The 20955-nt window shown below is 40.5% G+C and overlaps 1 protein-coding gene across 17 annotated transcripts in view; it reads left to right on the plus strand.

Annotated features, from left to right (window-relative positions):
- LOC107155401 (A disintegrin and metallopeptidase domain 3-like) overlaps positions 1-20955 on the plus strand; it is an 86603-nt gene continuing 65648 nt past the window's right edge. For 12 of the 17 annotated variants that reach the window (XR_007343693.1, XR_007343692.1, XR_007343690.1 and 9 more), the window contains exons 1-2: positions 15950-16070; positions 20745-20827. Coding sequence is in view for 6 of the 17 variants with exons in the window: in XM_048792726.1 (XP_048648683.1) it covers positions 16004-16070; positions 20745-20827 (150 nt within the window). In the remaining 11 variants the exon portion in view is untranslated. Of the gene's footprint in view, positions 551-6449; positions 6499-9955; positions 10128-14271; positions 16071-20744; positions 20828-20955 lie in introns of those variants that run through there. The other 5 variants (XR_007343699.1, XR_007343697.1, XR_007343696.1 and 2 more) reach the window with 5 other exon arrangements.

The raw sequence follows: 20955 nt of genomic DNA on the forward strand, positions 1-20955 counted from the left end.
AAGAATTGTTTTTCAAAGTGAAAATGGGGAGCTAAAAAAATCAAATGACACACAGATAAATGGAAGAGAGAACTGAAAAAGTACACCAACAAATACATCTAATTAGTTTTTGACAGAGGTAGAAAACCCCAACTCAACAGATGAGGGGTCACTTTTTCAAAAGGTTTTACTAGAGTAAATGGACACAAAACAGTTTTGATTGCTTACTCTTCAAAAAATTGTAAGTCAAGATGTAGCATGTGGTTAAGTGTAAACCATAAAGCTAGACCTTTTTGAAATGCCATAGCACAAAAACTGAGGGACTTTTTCATAAAAGAAAAAAGGCAATGTCTTCTAAATAAAAATTTTAAAACTCTTGGAGAAAAAAAAATAGAGACCTAGAGAAAATATAGGCAAATCACACATCCAACAAAACACATGTCTGTAAAGCATAGTTTTTTAAAGCTCAACATTTAAAAAACACAAACAACCCAATTAGAAATAGTAAAATACATGCAAAAAATGTTCCCTAGATGGGATGAAAAAGATGACAAATGAACAGTTAAAGATGGTTCATATCATTACATATATGGAAGTGTGAATTAAAACCATGAGAAACATGAGTAAATGCAAGTAGAATGGCTAAAACAAATACTAATATTTTCAACAAGTGTTGGTGAGATTGCAAAGAAGTGGGTCATTCGAGTGTCATTGTTGGAAATATCAACTCTGCAAAATAATTTATTTTGAGCTGTAAAAAGCTTAAAATATAGTCCAGCAATTTTACTCTGAGACATATATCCCAGAGAATTAAAATTCTATTTTTAAGTAAAATCTTCTTTGTAAATATTCATAACAAACTGATTTATAATAGCTAAAAATTGATAACATACAAAAGTCCTTCAGTAAGTGAATGGCTGAAATATTTCTGATATATCTACACAAGGGAGTTCTAGTTATCAGTAAAGGTAAGTGAATTCAAACATGGAAAAACTTGGATGTGCATCATGGATATTACACAAGAGAAAAAAGGAAGCCGATCTCATAGGGATACAGAATTTGTGATTCCATTTAAATCATAGTCAAGCAATCACACAATTAAAGAGATAGAGAACTGTTCAGTGGTTTTCAGGAGTTAGGAATGTAGAAAAAGGATCTTAATATATCCATGAGGGGTAATGTAGGGAGCAATGTAATGATTATATGATCATGCATCTTGATTGCGGAAGTCATTACATGAATGTAAACATGGCAAGATAGCATAGCACTAAACACACAAACACACATATACACACAGAGATGACTGCACATACATTGATGCAATTGGTTATAGTCTTGCCTGTTTTTCCAATGCCATTCACAGTTTGGATAGTGTAGAAAAGGAACATTTTAATGTTGGGAGAGGCTGAGTAAGGGTTATATGGGACTTCTCTCATATGTTCTTTGTAGGTCTTTAAATCTACTATTATTTTAGCATAAAAAGTTAAAATATACACCAAAATGGGATAGGACTACACACCTAACATATGACAGAGAAAAATGAAACAACATAACAAAACTGAACATATCATATGGTGGTGAAAATATGAACTGACTGGGCAGAGTCCAGAACTCACATAATGGGTTGAAAGGTGAAAGCAAGCACATCTGGTAAAGCCAGTTTGCAAAATAGTTTGCTTCTTATAACATTAGATATATACATACTATATGGTACATCAAACTCATCTCTAGGTATTTACCCACAAAAACAAACTTCAGCATACACAAACTTTGTGTGAATATGTCTATAACACCTTTTTTCCCACAACTGTCAAATCTATAAACTAAAGTCCTTTAGTGAATGAATGAATGAACAAATTATTGTACATCTTTTTGATGGGAATCTCCTTAGAAATAATAAAGAGAGAACAATTGAACCACTTGATAACATAAATAAGTCTCAAATATATGTGTATTATGTATGACACTCTGGAAAAAGCAAACCTGTATGGACAGAGAGAAGATTTGTTGCTGGGGATTGACAGTGGTGTATGACTACAAAGTGGTAGCCAGAGGGAAAATAAATCTTTGACATGATTACTGTAGTAGTAACATGAGCCTGCACACATTTCAGTACCTATAAGACTGTATTCCACAGAGTGAAATTTTCTGTACATAATTTCTAAAACCCAATGTGTCTAATTGAAATAAGTGTTAATGCAAAGATGAATTTTAGCCTAAACCTTTTGGCCAAATGTTTGAGAAAGTAATTAACCTACATATTCAATCTTCTCACTAAATTCAAGCAGAATAAATTAAAAGATTATCACATTTTGGTAAATCATAATGAAACTATGGATAATCAATGTGTAATATGTTTGAAAATAAGACAAAAAATAAAATAAGAATTACATTATTTAGATGAATAATGAGATTGCACTTGTATTATCATAAATGAAAGCAAGGTTAAAGTGTATCTGCATTTGAATTTCTCCAAGAGATGATTCTTAGAAAAGAATTTCACTTTCACTGAAAATACCCCACACAAATTACAATATTATAAAAACATTTTAAAAACAGCCAAATGCTCAGACATTGCTCACTGCAAAGCACACATAAAAAGAAATACAAGAGGAATTTTTCCAGGATGAAAGTCCTGTATGTGTATTTAAATATGTTTAAAAATTGAGCAGTCCTAGAAAAAAGTAAATATGAAATGACAATAATATATAATTTTAAAAATACACTTAATATTCTATTCATCATTTAAATGCTGTATTCAAACTTGTGATTTTTAAGATCCATACTTTAAACATAAGAACATAGATAGGTTGAAAGAGAAAAATTTTAAATTTACACAGAAATATAAAAAAGACTTAAATTTATCCTCTAAGCATAAAAACTGGTTAGACATTAACAAATTGATGTAAGGATCCATACCAGAAACTGAGTGAGACATTTCATAGTGGTATAATATGGGGAGCCACTGTGAATGACCCATGAAAGAACAAACAAGGCTCATCATTGGAGAAAATGCCCATTTATTGAGGAACAGCTCTGCATATTAATAGAGCCAGGGGTGGTTTGACAGTTATGACAGTTTAACAGTTTAATGGTTTGACAATTGGCATGGGGTGCTTTCTGATTGGTGGGCAAGGATCATGTGAGTCAGCAGGGCTCACTATTGGATGGCTCTTTGGCTCTTCTTGGGGGATGGGGAAGTTAGTCTTTGGAGCCGAGGTGACTCCCAACATCCCCCCCTCTTTGTTATTAAATGAGAGTGGGCGTTGGCTCATTCTGGCTGCTTCCTGCTGAGATGGGGCAGAGTGGGAGAATAGGAGGGAAGTAGGGAGCCCCCACAGGAGGGCAGAGAGGACTGGTATAAGTTTAGGAAACAGATCATCGAAGGTTCCTTGCCACCACAGATCCATGATGATGTCAGCCCATTTGGCATAGGTCTGGACTGGAGGTATCATCAGTAGTCAGGAATTGGTAATTCCTGAGGAGAAGCTGGTTAAAAGCTTGATTAGAAATTTTTTACCCACCTGAGTCTCAATGACTTTATGATAAAGGGAAGGAACTGGCACAGGGAGTTTAGCCCAAATCTAATGGGGTCTCTGGATCTGCAATCTGCCTTGTTGGCACAACGTGGGTTAACTGTTCAGCCTTGAGCAGGGGCTTGGGCATTTGGGCTTACAGCAAACAGGTGATAAAGAATCAGACAGAGGGTTTGAGAAGCCAGGTCATACTGTAGCTAACTTTGTTTGGCATGCCCTGCAGACCAGCCTGTCCTGCACCTAACACCCCCAATTCCACTCTTCATTCCTAGTGCAATCTAGCTACCTCCCTTCTCTATTAAGGCTGCTCTTCAAACTCTCTCCTACCTTGGTGTCTCTGAAACCAGCTTGCTTCTCTCTTTACCTTTCTTGAAATATCTCAGCTTTCCAAACCAGCTTGATTCTCTCACTTATCACTGTTCCCAGCTTTCCCTAGTCACACCAAGAAAGCACGGGCTTTGTAATAAAGAAGGCAGCTTCTCCCACGCTCTGAACGAAGGCAGCCAAGGGAGGGTGGTGGCCCATTGTTACAAGATTTCCCTTTGAGAGCAGTCAGATCTCTCCAGGTTTTATGTGAAACACCTCAACTTTAAATACTGATACTTGAAATTCTTACAAAACTGGGAGGGTAAACAAAACACACATGTTCCTCATTAGGCCCAGAAGGCAAGTGGTAAGGTGCTCTCTTATGATAAAGGTAGTTCACACTTATTCAGGGGTCACCATGCTCCAGACACCTAAGTGGTTTGTCAGAAAGACAACACACAACAGTCCCACTGCCAGCCAGATCCAAGCAAGTAGGCGGTCTGTAAGGAGGAGAAGGGGGTCTGGCTGGAGGGGGCCCTTAGGGATACTTGCTTTGAATCTCCAGACATAGGGCGAAGAGAGGACCCAAGAGGGGCCAGAAATGAGGGGGAGCATTAGGTATTGGGCTAAGAATGGAGACATGGGAGAGGTAGAGTTTGAGGGGATTGGCAGAGCTTGAGGGGAGCTGGGGGGAGGGATGACAAGAGTACTTAATGATAGGTGATGATTGTTGGCTCTTCTGATGAAGGTGTAGGAGCACTGGGCTTAAGCCTGGAAACGTGAATCCACGGGGTAAGTTGGTTATTAGACAGCTTGAGTTTGGCTGCCAAGGGAGTGCACAAAATGCCAAGGGAGCAGGACCCTCCCATTTGGGTTTTAGAGGGGGCTTTTTCCCTGGTGGGCAATAGTAAACAAGTTGACCAGGTGTTAAGGAGGTAGGGTTTTGAAAGAGACTGGGGTCAGGAAGGAGCTAGTCTTGATAACACCAGAGTTTAGAGCGTAGATGGAAGATGAGGGGCAGGGCATAGGTTTTGGAGATGGGTCAGGGTTCTGTAGGCAATCCGGGAGGAACAAGGGGATGGCCATACATGACTTTGAAAGGTGAGAGATTTGAAGGCTTCTTTGGCAAGGCCCTAATGCGCAATAAAGCCAATAGGAGCACCTTTACCCAGCCCAGGCTTAATTCCATGGTGAGCTTGGTGAGGGTCTAAGGGACTGATTGGTCCTTTCAACCTTTCTGGAAGCCTGGGGCGGTAAGGGCAATGGAAATGCCAAGGGAGTGATAGTGTGTGAGCCAGTCCCTGAGTTATCTGAGAGGTGAATTCTGGGCCATTGTCTGATTGGATAGAAGTGGGCATCCCAAAACGGGGGATTATGTGAGTAAGCATCAGATCAACTACCATAGAGGCCTGCTTGTTAGAAGTGGGAAAGGCTCCAACCCATCCTGAAAAAGTATCTACCAATACAAGAAGATTTTTTATGTTTTTTACTTGGGGCATGTTGGTGAAATCAATCTGCCAGTCTACAGCCAGGGTATGACCACGGGCCTGATGAGAAGGGAAAGGTTTAGGTTTTAATGGAGTATTGGTATTGGTTCTCTGGCAGATCTGACAAGCGGAAGTGATCTGTTGTAGGAGGGTCTTATCACATGGGGAAAGGGTGAAAAAGGAATGAAGGAAAGTCGTAAGACTCTGTGGACTAGAATGGAATAGAGAGTGAAGAAACTGGAAGAGTTGTTGGGGATCTTTGGGCCGATCCCCGGTGGTAATGAAGAGTAGCAGGGAGGAGGTAAAGCTCTGTAGGGCGGCTGACCAAGCCGCTTGATTGGTCTTGGAATTCCCCATAGTAGTAAGGAAGGAGTCAAGTTTGGTGGGCCTTGCAATGGATTATTCCCAGTTGGGAAGGCAGCTTGGAGGCTTGTAGTAGGCCAGAAATAAGTGTGGAATTAATGACTGCCATCCCTCTGGTGGTCAATAGCCCCCTTTCTTTCCAAATGGCTGCTTGGGAGATCAGGATATGGAAGATGTATTTGGAATCTGTATATAGGGAGAAGGCTTTTCCCTCATCTAGCTCGCATGCCCTTGTGGCAGCTATAATTTCAGCTTGTTGGTTGGTGGTATTGGGTGGGAGAGGTTTTTCCTCTATGATGGATGAGAGGGAAACAACAGCATACCCCACCCCTTTAACCCCTTTGTGTATAAAGGAGCTACCATCTGAGAACAAGGCGAGGTCTGAAGAGGGCAGGGGTCCCTCAGAAATGGTGGTAGGGCAGGGTAAAATCATCTCTAATACCTCCAGGCATTTGTGGATGGGATCTTGTTAGGGAGAAAATGGGAGGAGGGAGATAGGGTTTAATGGAGAGCAGGGCTGAAAAGAGATGAAGGGATATTTAAGGAGAGACACGGAGGGATAGAACCCTGGAAGGAGGAAGTGACTGTAGCCCCTTGTAAGTGAGGAAATCCTTTCTTTTTTATTTTTTTTAAAGAGAGAGAGAAAATTTTTAATATTTATTTTTTTAGTTTTTGGCAGACACAACATCTTTGTTTGTATGTGGTGCTGAGGATCGAACTTGGGCGGCACACATGCCAGGCGAGCGCGCTACCACTTGAGCCACATCCCCAGCCCGAGGAAATCCTTTAAATGGTGAGGAGATGAGATGGTTAGTGGGGAGCCAAAGGTAAGCTTGTGTGCTTCTTTCTGGAGGTCATGGGCCACTTCTAGGGCTCTGAGGCATGGGGGCCAGCCCCTGATGGTGGAGTTGAGCTATTTAGGTAGGGCACTGGTGCAAATGTGGGGCCATATTCCTGAATTAGAAAGCCCAGACTTTGTCCCTGTTTTTCATGTAGAGGGTGAAGGGTTGGGAGAGTTCGAGGAGATGCAGGGCAGGTGCCTGGAGGAGGGCCTTTTTAAGGATTGTAAAGGGCTTTCTTCACTGAGGGTAGGGGTTCATCTTGGGGGCCCTTGGCCAGATTATATAGCCACCTGGCGAGGAGGAAGAAATTAATTGTAGAAATCCCTTAGAATGGAGCTTTGGTGTAGGTATAGACACAATAAGATGTTTTCTCTCTATTGTATTGGCCTTTTTCCCTTTAGAGATAGAGAACCCTAGATATGTGACCTCTTTACATGCTATTTGGGCCTTTTGTGGAGAGGCCCAATATCCCTTTAAGGCCAAGAAATTAAGTAGGAGAACTGTGTCATCTGTTGAGCACCCTTTGGATGGGCCTTGGACAGGCTAGAAGAATTTGGAGAGGTTTGCAAGAGGTGCAGAGAGCAGGATTGGATTGAAGCAAGAAAAAAGCCTGGAAGAGATCCCTTAGAATGGAGGGATCCAGGGACCCAAAAAGGGGCCATCTGCTTTGGTTGTCTAAGGGATAAGTGGGCCAGGCCTGGGTGCTATACTTGATCCAAAAGGCATTGTAGAGGAGAGTTGACTGGCAGAGAGGACACATTACCCATGTAAGGAGGAGGGAAGAGGATGAAGAGAAGGAGGAAACTGATTTATTGGCAAAAGGGGCGTCCCCGCTAGAGCCAAAAAATCAGGAGTGCCTAAGTGGCAGGTTTGAGCTGCAGAGATTGGTGGTCACCGAATCCTAACAGTCGAAGCTCTTGTCCTGGACAGAGCTGGAGCCATGGGAGACCTTTGCCAAGGCTTTTCAGGATCCCTCCTGGAGAGGCCGGATACTCCCAGGGATGGAAAGAGGAGAGAGGCAGGGCAAGAGAAGGGAAGGGTAAGCATCTCTCTAGCGGCTGAATCTTAAAGGTGAGAGGACTAGGACTTTAGGAATCTGCTCAAGGAAGGAGTCCCTAAGGGCCACCATAGCCTTAAAGGCTGTGGTGGGGTGCTTTCCTCCCTGTAGGTGGGCAAAGTGATTTGCCGGATGATAATCAACATATTGCAAGAGGGTGGATTCAGGGCACTGGGGGTGAAAAGATTAGAGATCAGAGGTCAAGGTTTGTCCATAGAGGTGTGGACTATCTCAAGATCCCCGAGGAAGGACAGTCCAGGTTAAAGGCAAAAAGATATCCTTTAAATCTATGACCGAGAAGTGAGTGGCAGTGTGGGGGATCTGAGACAGCAGGGTGTATGGGTTGGGAACCAAAGGATGTATGGGCCTAAAGGAGGTGTTGATGAGTCGTAGGTCCTGAACTAAGTAATAGGACCCGTTGGGCTTTTTTACCACTAGTATGGGAGTATTGTAAGGGGAATGAACAGGACAGAAGTACTCCTTGCTAAGAAGGTCCTGAATAGGTTGTAGGCCCAGAAGAGCTTTTGTGGACAGGGGGTATTGAGCCTGATTGGGGAAGGTGTTGGGATCTTTGAGATGAATGTTAACTGGTGGGCAGGAAACAGTGGAGGGGGTGTGGGTATCCCATACAATCAGGTCAACCAGGTAGTGATCCTTTTTAGTATGGTGTTTCATGTCAGCCTCACAAGTGGAGCAGAATGGCCAGTCTTCTGCCAAAAGGGCCAGAAAACATGAAAAGGCCTATTCTGGGGCCTGACTGATGCCAGGAGCCTGGATGTTGATTGTTGTATTAAATTTAGAGAGAATATCTCGGCCAAGCAAAGGAACTGGCCATTGGGGCATAACTAAGAACGTCTGAGAGAATGGGAAGTTGTCTATGGAACAGAGTAATAGGGGAGTCTTTTTTGGATAGATGGTCTTTCCTCCTACCCCGACAGTAGGAGAGGTGGATGACACTGTTTGCCCCCAGAATTCTGTCAGGACTGAGAAGGTAGCCCTGGTGTCAAGGAGAAAGTCAACCTTGCTCCCATCCACCTGAATCTGCACTCTGGGTTCCTGTCTCCTTATGGCTGGGGACAAGGACCCAAGGCTCCATCAATCTTCGATTGCCATGCCCAGAAGGTCGGAGGGTTCCCTGGCCATAGGCCTCCTATGGGATCTAGGACAGAGCCCCAATGACCTTGTTGTTGATATTTAGGGCATGGGGTACGCGGAGTGCATGGTACAGGGCCCAATGTCCCTCCATGCCATGCTTGAAGCAGGCGCTGGGGGGTTTTGACCTGCGGTGATGGGCGGAGACCCGAGGAAGCACCCTGCAGGGCCTGGGCGAGCATCTGAAATTTCTCAGTCTGGGGGGTGGCAGGGCCTTGTTCTAGCTTTTTTAGTTTGGCCCGGAGGTCGGGATAGCTCTGCAAGAGGAAATATGTCATAAGGACATGATGGCAATCAGGGGTTTCGGGATATAGGTTACTGCTGAAGGGCTTTTGTAAGCCGATCCAGAAATTCTGATGAGTTCTCTTGTAGTTTTTGGAAATTGACAGCCTTACATGCTGCTTTTTTGAGCCCAGCAATAATACATGCAGAGAATCGGTCCCTACTCTGTATGCCAGCTTGTGTATTATAATCCCAGTTGGGAGTTTGATCTGGGGCAGCAAGTGGCCCCGGAGGGATTGGAATTAACTCAGTGAGTTTCATCCACATGGGCTCTGGCAAGTTCCCAGACTCTGGTACGTTCCTCAAGAGGGAGAGTATTAGCCAATAACATATAAGTGAGGCTATAAGCCTGGAGGACCCATTGAAACTCTCTTCTGTGGTGAATGAGCCCAAACTTCACTTGAGTTGCGTGAGGTCATTCATAGAGAATGAGACATGTACCCGGATAATGCCCTCAGGTCCAGCAACCTCTCTTAAGGGGGCCATGGTTTGTGGGACTAGGGAGTGGGACCTAGTTTGGGGGGGACTAAAGGTGTCAGCCAAGTCAAGGGGAGCACCTGAGGGGCTGGACGGAGCTGACGGTGGAGGTCGGTAGGGAGGGGTTTCATCTGCCGGATAGGTTGGGGTAAGAACGAAGAAGAGAAAAAGCCTCAACATAGGGGATCTCCTTCCACTTTTTTGAGCACTCGCAGAAGTTAAACAGATCTCTGAGAATTGCTGGATCTAGGGATCCTCCTGGGGACCATTGACTTTGATTGTCTAATTGATAGTAAGGCCAATCTTGTGTGCAGAATTTAATAAGGGGGAGTCTGTATGGTCTGTATGGAGGGAAGAAGAGGCCCCCATAGGTCAGGAAAGGGACAAGGGTGGTTAAGAGAGAGAGAGAGAGAGAGAGAGAGAGAGAGGGAGAGAGAAGTGCCTGTTCTTCCACCCCTCAGGACCTCCCGCTCATGAACCGGGTTCCAGAGAGTCCATGGTGACCATGAAGTTTGTGGTGGTGTGTGTTCTCTCCTCCAGAATGGGCGTCAGAGGTTTGCGGGACGATCATGGTCAAAGCCACTGCGTAGCCATCTGAAGTTGGATACCCAATAGGAGAGCTCACCTACTGAAGAGCCAGTGTTGTGTGAGTAGGAGCAGCGCTCAAAAGAGTGGACAAGGATGGCAAGCCTTGAGAGAGGGGGCCCTCAAGCAGCGAGGCATTCCCTCTCCTGGGTTTTGGCACCAATGAAAGAATAAACAAGGCTCATTTTTGGAGAAAATGCCTGTTTATTGAGGAACAGCTCTGCATATTTATAGAGCTGAGGGTGGTTTGACAGTTATGACAGTTTAACAGTTTAATGGTTTGTAAGTTGGTATGGGGTGCTGCTGCAGTCTGGCTGGGCACAATTCATGAGCCACTTATCAAGCAGAAATGAACTTTATTTTTAGAACACACATGCCACACCACACGAGCTCTTCAGGAATTCCTTCAGAGCCAAACTGCCACCACTGGCTTCCCAGGAGCCTCTCAACCCCCTCCACTCCTCCTGCTCTTGAGGCCGATTGGCTGGGTGGTGTGGGCGGAGCCAAAAGAGTCCCCCAATGAGCAGCTCCATGGTCTGAAAGGGCAGGGAAACAGCCCAATGAGCATCACCACAGAGGAGCCAATCAGCTGGCAGCTGGAAGTTTGCTGGGACCAAGGTGAGCCAATCAGCTGGAAGTTTGCTGGGGTCCCTTCGCTGTGGCTCTCAACATCTCCGCCTCTCTATTTAAACAACAAGCATGTGGCTTAGGGACCGTGCCTGCTTTAGGTTGTCCAATACTACATATGGTCCTTACCCGTCATCGGATGAGCTGACCTCAAGGCGTCAGCCTCCTGTCTTGGGTTGGTACCATTGCAATTGGATCTTACCCGTCATTGACTACTGGTCCAGCATACAGCCACACCTGTGGATAGGCCTTTGTACCAGTGGGGGATGAGGCTCTTTGCCTCACCTCTGTTGGTCCCCAAATTTTAGCTGAACGACCATCACAAGCAGAAGGGAGGCGGATACACCAAGCCAATTGACGGCTCCTTTTGGAAAAATTGTACCATCGATGACACCATCAGCAAAAATACCCCAACACTACCACAAGTCGCTGCACCAACAGATAGTTCACAATGCATACAAGTGATACATAGTCCAGACAAGTTCTGCAAGCAGCTCAGTGATAGCTATTGCAGAAGCTGTAGATTGGTTTTATCTTTGTCTTCAACTGGCACTGGGATGAAGATAGGAATTCTGGCAATAATGGCTAAAGAAAAAATTATGTAACATTCCATCAGGCACTAAAAGAAAACAATTTTCTGAACAATTTACATTATCCTGAACAGAATTATTAAATATAATGAAAAGGAAAGGTGAAAGTAAACAAACAGATCTGTTAACCTACTTTTTTGTTCACATATTAAAACAATCCTCAACAGCTGTTTACCCAATGTAAATTAAACCATTTAAATCACATGAATAAGAAAAAAAAATATTTGGATCCATTTTTTCATGAGCGCTCATCATATATGATATATGGACATACGTACATACAAACATAAAACACAAAACACAAGTGTGCACACATAGTATAATACACACAACACATAACATAATAGTAAAGGCCTTATAACTTTTTACAGGTGAAATCTCCATTGCAATGTTTAAAAACTCTATAGTCAAAAAATAGAACTGATCAGCAAAACATTAACCTAGGTTTGTATGAGCTCAAAAAACAAAATAGAACTTCATGATGTGGGAAAGAGCAATAATAACATAGATATTGAAAAAAGCATCCTGGTTCTGTCGCAGATGTAAGGATAGCCAAACTGGAGTTTTGGATATCAGCTGTTATGGATTTGAGCCAAATCGTCTTCTTTTTCGTCTCTAGAAATCGCTTTAGTTAATCTCTCTGGAATCTAAATCGGCTGCTGTTCTCCCTGTGGAAACACACAAACAGACCCCGGACTCCAGACAATCACTGGGTCAGGACCTTTCCATTGTCCTGTTAGAATATCCTTCCAAAGTACCTTGGGCTTATGTACATTTTTTGGACACATATGCCTTTCCACAGCACTAAGCCCTGATGAATCCAAATTTTAAAAGTTTAGAGTAAAAAGCTTATTTTAAGTTTATCTTTGGGGAATATATACCCCTTCCCAATTCCCTCTTTTCTGCTTTAATAAGTACATTTTAATAGTTTGATGAGCTCTTTCAACTATGCCTTGTCCCTGTGGATTGTATGGGATTCCTGTTATATGAGTAATGCCAAATGATGAGCAAAATTGTTTAAAAGAGGTAGAAGTATAACTAGGACCATTATCTGTTTTTAACTGTTTTGGAACGCCCACAGTGGCAAAATTTTGTAAGCAATTAGCTATAATATCTTTAGTTTTTTTCTCTGGCATTAAGGGAGCCCATCAAAAATCCAGAAGAAGTATCAACTGTAACATGCAAATATTTTAATTTTCCAAATTCTGGCAAGTGTGTGACGTCCATTTGCCAAATATGGTTAGGTATCAGTCCTCTAGGATTGACTCAAAGATTAACTTGTGGTAAAAAGGTCACACAATTTTGACTTTGTTTTATTGTTTGTTTAGCTTGTTCCTTAGTTATTTTAAAATGCTTTTGTAAAGTATTAGCATTGACATGGAACTTTATATGAAAATNCTAAGTGGCTGGATTACTTTGTTAACATAAATTTGACACATAGTTGGGTTGTTAGCCATCCCTTGAGGGGGTACTTTCCATTCATATCTCTGATCAGGACCTTCGTGATTCAGTGCAGGGATAGTAACTGCAAAACGTGGACTATCCTCAGGATGAATTGGAAGTGAAAAAAAACACAATCTTTAATATCTATAACTAAAACACACCAGGTTTTTGGCAAAGCAGACAACTGGGGAATCCCCAATTGAGCAGGTCCCATAATAATCATCTCATTATTAATGGCTCTTAAATCTTGCAATAATCTCCATTTACCAGATTTCTTTTTGATGACAAAAATGGGAGTATTATGGTGAGATACAGAAGGTTGTATATGTCCCTCCACTAATTGTTGTTTGACCAGGTCATAGGCTGCTTGTATCTTTTCTTTAGTCAGGGGCCACTGAGGAACCCATACTGGTCTTTCTGATTTCCAAGTAATTTTTATTGTCTCAGAGACCCCTCCTGAAAATCCAATCCATGTCTGTCTGTTCCTTGATCTATTTGTATTGGTGCTGCTATACCTTGTTCTTGTTCTCCTAATCTTTTCCCTTTCCTAAAACCTTGTCTAGCCATAATAGTGGACACATTTGAATTGATGTTATTTGTTAATGTTAGTCCTAATTGATCTAGGACATCTCGTCCCCATAAATTTACGGGAAGATGATCCAATACATATGGCTGTATAGTTCCTGGTGAATTTACTGATATACCCTTTGGAGAACTGGCTATAATTTTTATTTCACCTTCATAATCGGAATCAATTACCCCAGGACTTATCATAAGTCCTTTTAGAGTAGAAGAACTGCCTCCCAATATCTATTGATATGATAAATTACATGTATTGATTTCCATATGTTAAATTAACCTCGAATTCCTGGGATGAACCCCACCTGATCATGGTGCACTCTCTTTTTAATGTGTTATTGTATATAACTTGCCAGAATTTTATTGAGAATAATTTCATCTTTGTTCATCAGGGATATTGGTCTGAATTTTCTTTCCTTGGTGTGTTTTTGTCTGGTTTTGGTATCAGGTTGCTACTAACCTCATAGAGTGAGTTGGAAGGTTTCCCTCCTTCTCTCTTTCATAGAATTATTTGAGGAGTATTGGTGCAAATTTTTCTTTGAAAGTCTTGTATAACTCGGTTGAGAATTCATCTGGTCCTGGGCTTTTCTTCGTTAGTAGGCATTTGATGACCTCTTCTATTTATTTGCTTGAAGTTGATCTGTTTAAATTGTGTATGTCCTCCTGATTCACTTTGGTTAGGTCATATGTCTTGAGAAATTTTTAGATGTCTTCATAATTTTCCATTTTATTAGAGTATAAATTTATGAAATAGTTTCTGATTATCTTCTGTATTTTGGTAGTGTTCATGATATTTCCTTTTTCATCACAATTTTTAGTAATTTGTATTTTCTCTTTATTAGTATGGCTAAGGATTTATAAATTTTGTTTACTTTTTCAAAGAACCAACTTTTTGTTTGTCAACTTTTTGAATTGTTTTAATTTCATTGATTTTAGCTCTGATTTTTCATTATTTTCTGTCCTCTACTGATTTTGATGTTGATTTGTTCTTCTTTTTCTAGGCTTTTGTGATGTAACATTAGGTAATTTATTTGTTGACTTTCTATTCTCTTAATTAATGAGCTCAATACAATGAACTTTCCTCTTAGCACTACCTTCACAGTGTCTCAGATATTGATATGTTGTGTCACTATTCTCATTTACTTTTAAGTATTTTTTTATTTCATCCCTGATTTTTTCTACTCTCCACTGATCCTTCAATAGCATATTATTTAGTCTCCAGGTTTTAGAGTAGCTTCTATTTTTTTATTTATTATTGATTTTATAGTTTTATTCTATTATAATCTGATAGAATTCAAGGTGTTATTTCTATTTTTTTTTATTTGCTAAGAGTTGGTTTGTGACCTAATATATGGTCTATTTTAGAAAAGGAGCCATGTGCTGCCGAGAGGAAAGTGTATTCACTCATTGCTGGATTAAATACTCTCTCTATATCTGTTAAGTCTAAATTATTGATTGTATTATTTAATTCTATAGTTTCTTTTTTGCTTGGAGGATATATCCAGTGGTGAGAAAGGTGTGTTAAAGTCACCCAGTATTATTGTGGTGTGGTCTATTTGCTTCTTGAAGTTGAGAAGGGTTTGTTTAATGTATGTAGGTGTTCCATTGTTTGGGGCATAAATATTTATGATTGTTATGTCTTGTGGTATATAATTCCCCTAACCACTATGAAATGTACCTTCTAATTAATTTTGGCTTGAAGTCCACTTTATCTGATATGAGGATAGAAACCCCTGCTTGTTTCTGTCATCCATGTGAGTGATACTTTTTTTTTCACATCCTTCATCTTCATCTCCAGTCTCTTTGCCTATGAGGTGAGTCTCTTGGAGACAGCATATTGTTTGGTCTTGGTTTTTGATCTAATCTATCATTCTACGTCTTTTGGTTATTGAGTTCAGGCCATTAACATTCAAGATTATTATTGATATATGATCTGTATTCCCAGTAATTGTTTTGTTTCTGGTTTTAATTTGTATTAGTTTCTCTTTTGATTGACTTTCTTTATGCAGTTCCTCTCTTTGTTGGTTCCCCCCACTCTTTTTTCACTCCATCTTCATTGGATATTTTGCTTAGAATGTTCTGTAGTCAAGCAACAAGAGCAGAAAATAAATTACTGTTTTGATCTCTAGAGCCTGGACTTGGAGTCTGCTGCTTCTGGGAATGTTTCAGTGCAATGATGCTGAAAGACATGCCCATTTGCAGGTAGCTGCTCTTAATGAGTAGAGTCCATGCCTGATGTGGAATTTATGGATTAGATAGCTTTGAATTCAGATGCCTGCTCTCCTGGGGTGGAAGATATATGGGTGTGCTCTATAGCCTTGTGGTGCCAGCTATACCAAGCCTAGAGATGATATCATGCAAGTAGGTGAGCTCCAATTAGCTTGTTCCTGCTCAACTTGGCTTTTTGTTTGCCTTAAAGAAGTTTTCTTTTACAATAAATCCTTTTAATATATAATAATATAATATTATATATATATATATATATATATATATATATATATATATATATTCATATATAATAAAGAACATGTGCTTTTCTTCTTTGTTAGGGGTTGGACCCTTGGGTTGAACAACCCACAGAGTCCTGCTTTTTAAACTATTTTCATGCTTTTTTCTTTATTACTTCTGAACTTTATTTTCTTAGCCAGCTCACAGCCTGCAAGCAATTAACTGCTCACTCACTGTTCACTCACTGTGCATGATGGAGCAAGATCTGGTGCCTGAACCTAGACCACTGGCTAGGTATTCAGAGAGAGAAGTTTCAGGTGAGCTTGGCTGCCCCTCAAATCAGGAGACACTCACATTAGTCAATTTAAAGAGAGGATGGAGTGGGGAGTTTTTAATAGCTTGCTGTTAAACATGGGAAACTAATTCTAAAGAGAGTGAATATTTTCTCACAATACTTAAAACTATGCTAAGACAAAGAGGAAATCCAGTAAACAATGCTCAGCTGGCACAATTTTTAAAAGTGGTACTGAAGATTTGCCCATTGTTTCCCAAAGAGAGTTCCTTTAATTTGCATTTTTTGGGAAAAGGTTGGCAGAGAATTATGCACTGGATATAACTCAGCCAAAATATTCAGGTGCATGATCGATTATCTCAGAGAATATGTGGACTTAATACAAACTTGTTTAGATTCAGATCAAGAGAGTATAACATGGTCAGCATGTTTTAAGAATGCTATCAAAGGTTATAAGCCCCCTCAGCCGGCCTTCCCCAGTCTCTTTGTCTGCAGAGAGCATGCCTGAGATGGAGGATCGAGATGAGCTAGAAGCAACTGAGTCAGAACCAGCTGAATTAGATGGAGCGATTCAGAGTGATAAGGGAAGGGAACCTGAACAGGAATTTGGGGAGGATTCTCAAGAGTAACTAGAAGAAGGTGAATTAGTTAGTGAGCTCTGTAATTTAATTTAATTAAATACAATGCTCCAGCTCTCTGCAAGGCCTGTGAGAAACAAGAGTGTCAGAGAAGATGTGACCAGATTCTGATTATATCCCATCTTTGAGTAGCCTGATCTTGCCCTGTCTTTTTTTTTTTTTATAGGAGTTATCCTAATGAATATGAATATAAGATACTTATTATGGTTTTGGCTTGCATTTCCCTAAAGATTAGTAATGCTGAGCAATTTTCCAATGCTTATGGGCTATTTGCACATATATCTTCTTTACAGAAATTTTCATTCAAATCCTTTAGCTATTTTTGAATCACATTATTTGTACTTTCTTGTTGAGTTTTTAGAATAGCCTACATATTTTGGATCTAAATCTCTTATCTATTATTTGAAATTATCATTTCCCATTCTATGGGTTGCATTTTTACTCTGATAATATTCAGGGCATATAGCTGAAAGAATTGAAGGCAGAGTCTCAAATATTTGTTCATAGTTGTTCACAAAAATAGTATTTACAATAGCTAAGTGATGGAATCAAACCAAATATCTACCTATGGCTAAGTGATAAAACATGCATACATGCAATTTTTTAATAGCCTTAAAACAGAAAAATTTTTGACAAGTGGTACAACATGTGTTAAACCACAACTCAAATAAAAGACCACGGACTCCAATTTTAAATCGAATTCAAGCAAGCTTGTATTTCCAGCCGGGACTATCTCTCCCAAAATCCTTGGGTTAGAGAACAGTACCCCAGCTCTCTAGGAGCATAGTTTTCTAGTACAAAAAGTTGTAAAAGGGAGCTGTCTGGAGAACTTACAGATAATAGGATTTTGACAAACATAATACAAATGCAGATAATAGGTTAATGATCTAAATGTTCAACATTTCAAGTTACGGAGTAAATTTAGAACCCAACACCAGAATTTATGAGGGGCTGCTAAGGTTTCAGAGAGGGCTGTTATCTGGTCAAGGAAAACTAGAATTTATGAGGCACCACTAAGTTTTCAGAGAGGGTTGTCAGGGAAAGCCAGGCATGGGTGAGTTCAAGGCATAGGCAGGCTTTCCAAGCAAGTTTAGAAATTGCAGTACTTTATAGTAAAACAGAAATTAACTTCTCATGACTTTATGACCCAAAGATGACTCCCAATCTTAAGATATAATTAGGCTGGGTTCATCACATGGAGGAAACTTGAGGACATTATACTAAATAAAATTAGCCAGTCACATGATAAAAAATATGCTCTGATTCCTAATTGTTAGGTTCCCTACAGTACTCAAATTCAGAGACAGAAAATTCGTTGCCAGGCTTGGGGAAAAATGGGAAGATGAGGAGTTATTGTTTGAGTTTCAGTTTTATAAGATGAAAAGAGTTTTGGAGATGGATGGTTTCACAACAATGTGAATGTATTTAATTCCTCCGAAATGTACACTCAAATATGGTCAAGGTGGTCAATTTTATGTTTTGCTATAGAGTGTTACTGTAGACAAATTTAAAAATTGTAAAAAATTGAAATTATTCTGATGAACCCAGCCTAATTCCATCTTAAGATTGGGAGCCGTCTCGTCACAAAGTCATGAAAAGTTAATTTCTGTTTTACTATAAATTACTACAATTTCTAAACTTGTTTGGAATTCCTGCCCATGACTTGAACTCGCCCATGCCTAGCTTTCCCTGACCAGATAACAACCCTCTCTAAAACCTCAATAGTGCCTCATAAATTCTGATGTTGGGATCTAAATTTATTCCCTACCTGAAATGTTAAGCCATGTAGATCATTAATCTACTATATCTGCCTTTGTATTATGCTTGTCAAAATCCTGTTATCTGTAAGTTCTCAAGACACCTCCCTTTGCAACTTTTTGTTTTATAAAAATATGCTCCTAGAGAGTTAGGGTATTGTTCTCTAACCCAGGGTTTTTGGGAGAGACAGTCCTGGCCAGTTTCAGTGTACATAAATACAAGCTTGCTTTAATCTGATTTAAAATTGGAGTTGGTGGTCTTTTCTTTGTGTTGTGGTTTAACAATTCAAGACGACTGTAATATTAATCCATAAAAGGAAAGTTCTCTCCATGTTAACTCTGCTATCTTTCCATTTGTAAGCTCTGTATTTATAGAGAAAAAGTTTCATTTTGGCTATTTATTTAATGTCTTTAAGCCATAGGTTTTTCTAAGAAACAAAACTGTACAAAAGTGAACAAGTAGATTTTTAATTGTTTTTACAGGGTCATTGTTTAGTTATAATTTTTGCTTATAAGTCAATGAAGATAATAAAACAAAGGTAGTAGGTCCTCTGTTTCTGCAGTTTCCATATATGTAGATTAAATCAACCATGGAGCTACAATATTAAATATATATATTCTTAACAAAATCAGGTGGTTTTTTCCTGTCATTATTCTGTAAACATGATAGCATAACAACAATTTACACAACATTTACAATGTATCAGGTATTATGAATAATCCAGAGATGATTTTAAGTATATAGGGAGATGTTTGCAGGTTATATTTTATTTTATTTAAGGGACTTGAACATTCACAGATTTGGTATCCACTGAGGATCCTAAAAACAATTCCCTACATATACCAAAGGAGAACTGTACATACATTCATATATAGAACTTTGTTTAAACTTCTAAGTTTTCTTAGAATCCATCTTAACCATAACACAATAATTAGGTTTTTTTTTGTTTGTTTGGGGGGAGGGCTGTTATTTTTGTTAGTGGGGATTGAACTCAACCACTGAGCCACATCCCCAGACCTATTTTGTATTTTATTTAGAGACAGAGTCTCACTGAGTTGCTTAGCACCTTGCTTTTGCTGAGATTGGCTTTGAACTCAACAATCCTCCTGCCTCAGCCTCCAGACTCCTGGGATTACACGCATGTACCACCATGCCAGATATTTGCATTTGGGTCTATTTTTTTTTTTTTACCTGAGATTTAAGAAGTAGAAATTCAGTAGTAGATATAGTTATAATAAGCAATTGTCTGCTACAAAACATATTGTGAATTTTTTGAGGTTTGTATTTTCCTTTAATACAGTAGTTTACCCATTGGCCCACAAAGCTCTGATATGGAATACAAACACTACCAAAAACTTCCCTATCAAATATCTAAAAGAGAAAACATGGTTTATAAAACCTTTACGTTACACCGCAATACAATGTAACTGTCAAGCTTTTGGGAAAAGGCACCAGTGCACAGAAGTGCAGGCCTTAATGTGCTTTAGCAAGTACAGGGGAGATGTGAAGGGGCACCTTTGGGGCTGTAGAAGGCTGGATTCTGCAATCCACAGAGCTGCCTCGGGCCTGGACAGACCAGCCACGCCCTCCAATCTTTACTACTGTCTGGCTCCCCGGGAATTCCTTTGACCCCCGCCCTGCAAGAGCCCCGCAGTTGGTGGCCACGAGACCCAGGCCTTGCATTACAACCGCCATCACTGTGGCCAGGCCGGTTAACCACACAATGCTGTCTCTCCTGATAATCCTCTCAGGCCTGGCGTGGCCGACCTCTGGCGGCCAGAGTAAGTAAAGGGCCCAACTGGATCTGAGGGCAGCCTTTAGCAGAGACCTTTAGCAAGATGAGCTTCAGCCTCCTCGCTCCAGAAAGCTCAGACTGGTGAAGGATGCAGCAGAGCCAAACCTGTTTCAAGGCTCTGATCCTTGAAGGCCCCTGAGCCCTGGTGGTGAGAAGGCTCCCTGCAAACCCGGGATACTTGTCCCTCATTTATGTGACCTGTATAAGAAGAGGTGCATCTCCTGTGGAGGTGCGGGAAAGAGAGAGTCTGCATGGGGTCCGGACCCTGGGATGGGGTCTTCCGTTCAGGGCTGAGGTCAACAGGCCCCAAAGTGTCTCTGGATAGCAAATTTCTTGCTCTCACAGGATCTTCTACCTGGGATCAGCAAGGTGTAGTTTTGGAGCTTGGAGTGTGTGCAAATGCTAGGGCTTGGGAGTTTAAAAGGTGATGAAGGGAAAGGAGACAAGTGAAGACTGAAGATTCTGCTCCCCACTGGGGAACGTTGACCTGTGCTTTTTCTTGCTGCAGGCTCTAAATCATCACTTCTGCAAATTACAGTGCCGGAGAAGTTTGACAAAAACACCAACCGTAAGGATGTTACAGAAACACACGTAATTAAGAAATCAATTTTATAAAATTTATCCGTGCTTTATTTTTACTGTACTATGGCCCAGATCAATTTATGTACATTCCTTTGTGAAATTCTGTTTGTGTTCTAATTTACCATGCTAAGGAGTGT

This window comes from Marmota marmota, unplaced genomic scaffold (assembly GCF_001458135.2).
Source record: "Marmota marmota marmota unplaced genomic scaffold, marMar, whole genome shotgun sequence".
Taxonomy (NCBI): Eukaryota; Metazoa; Chordata; class Mammalia; order Rodentia; family Sciuridae; genus Marmota; species Marmota marmota.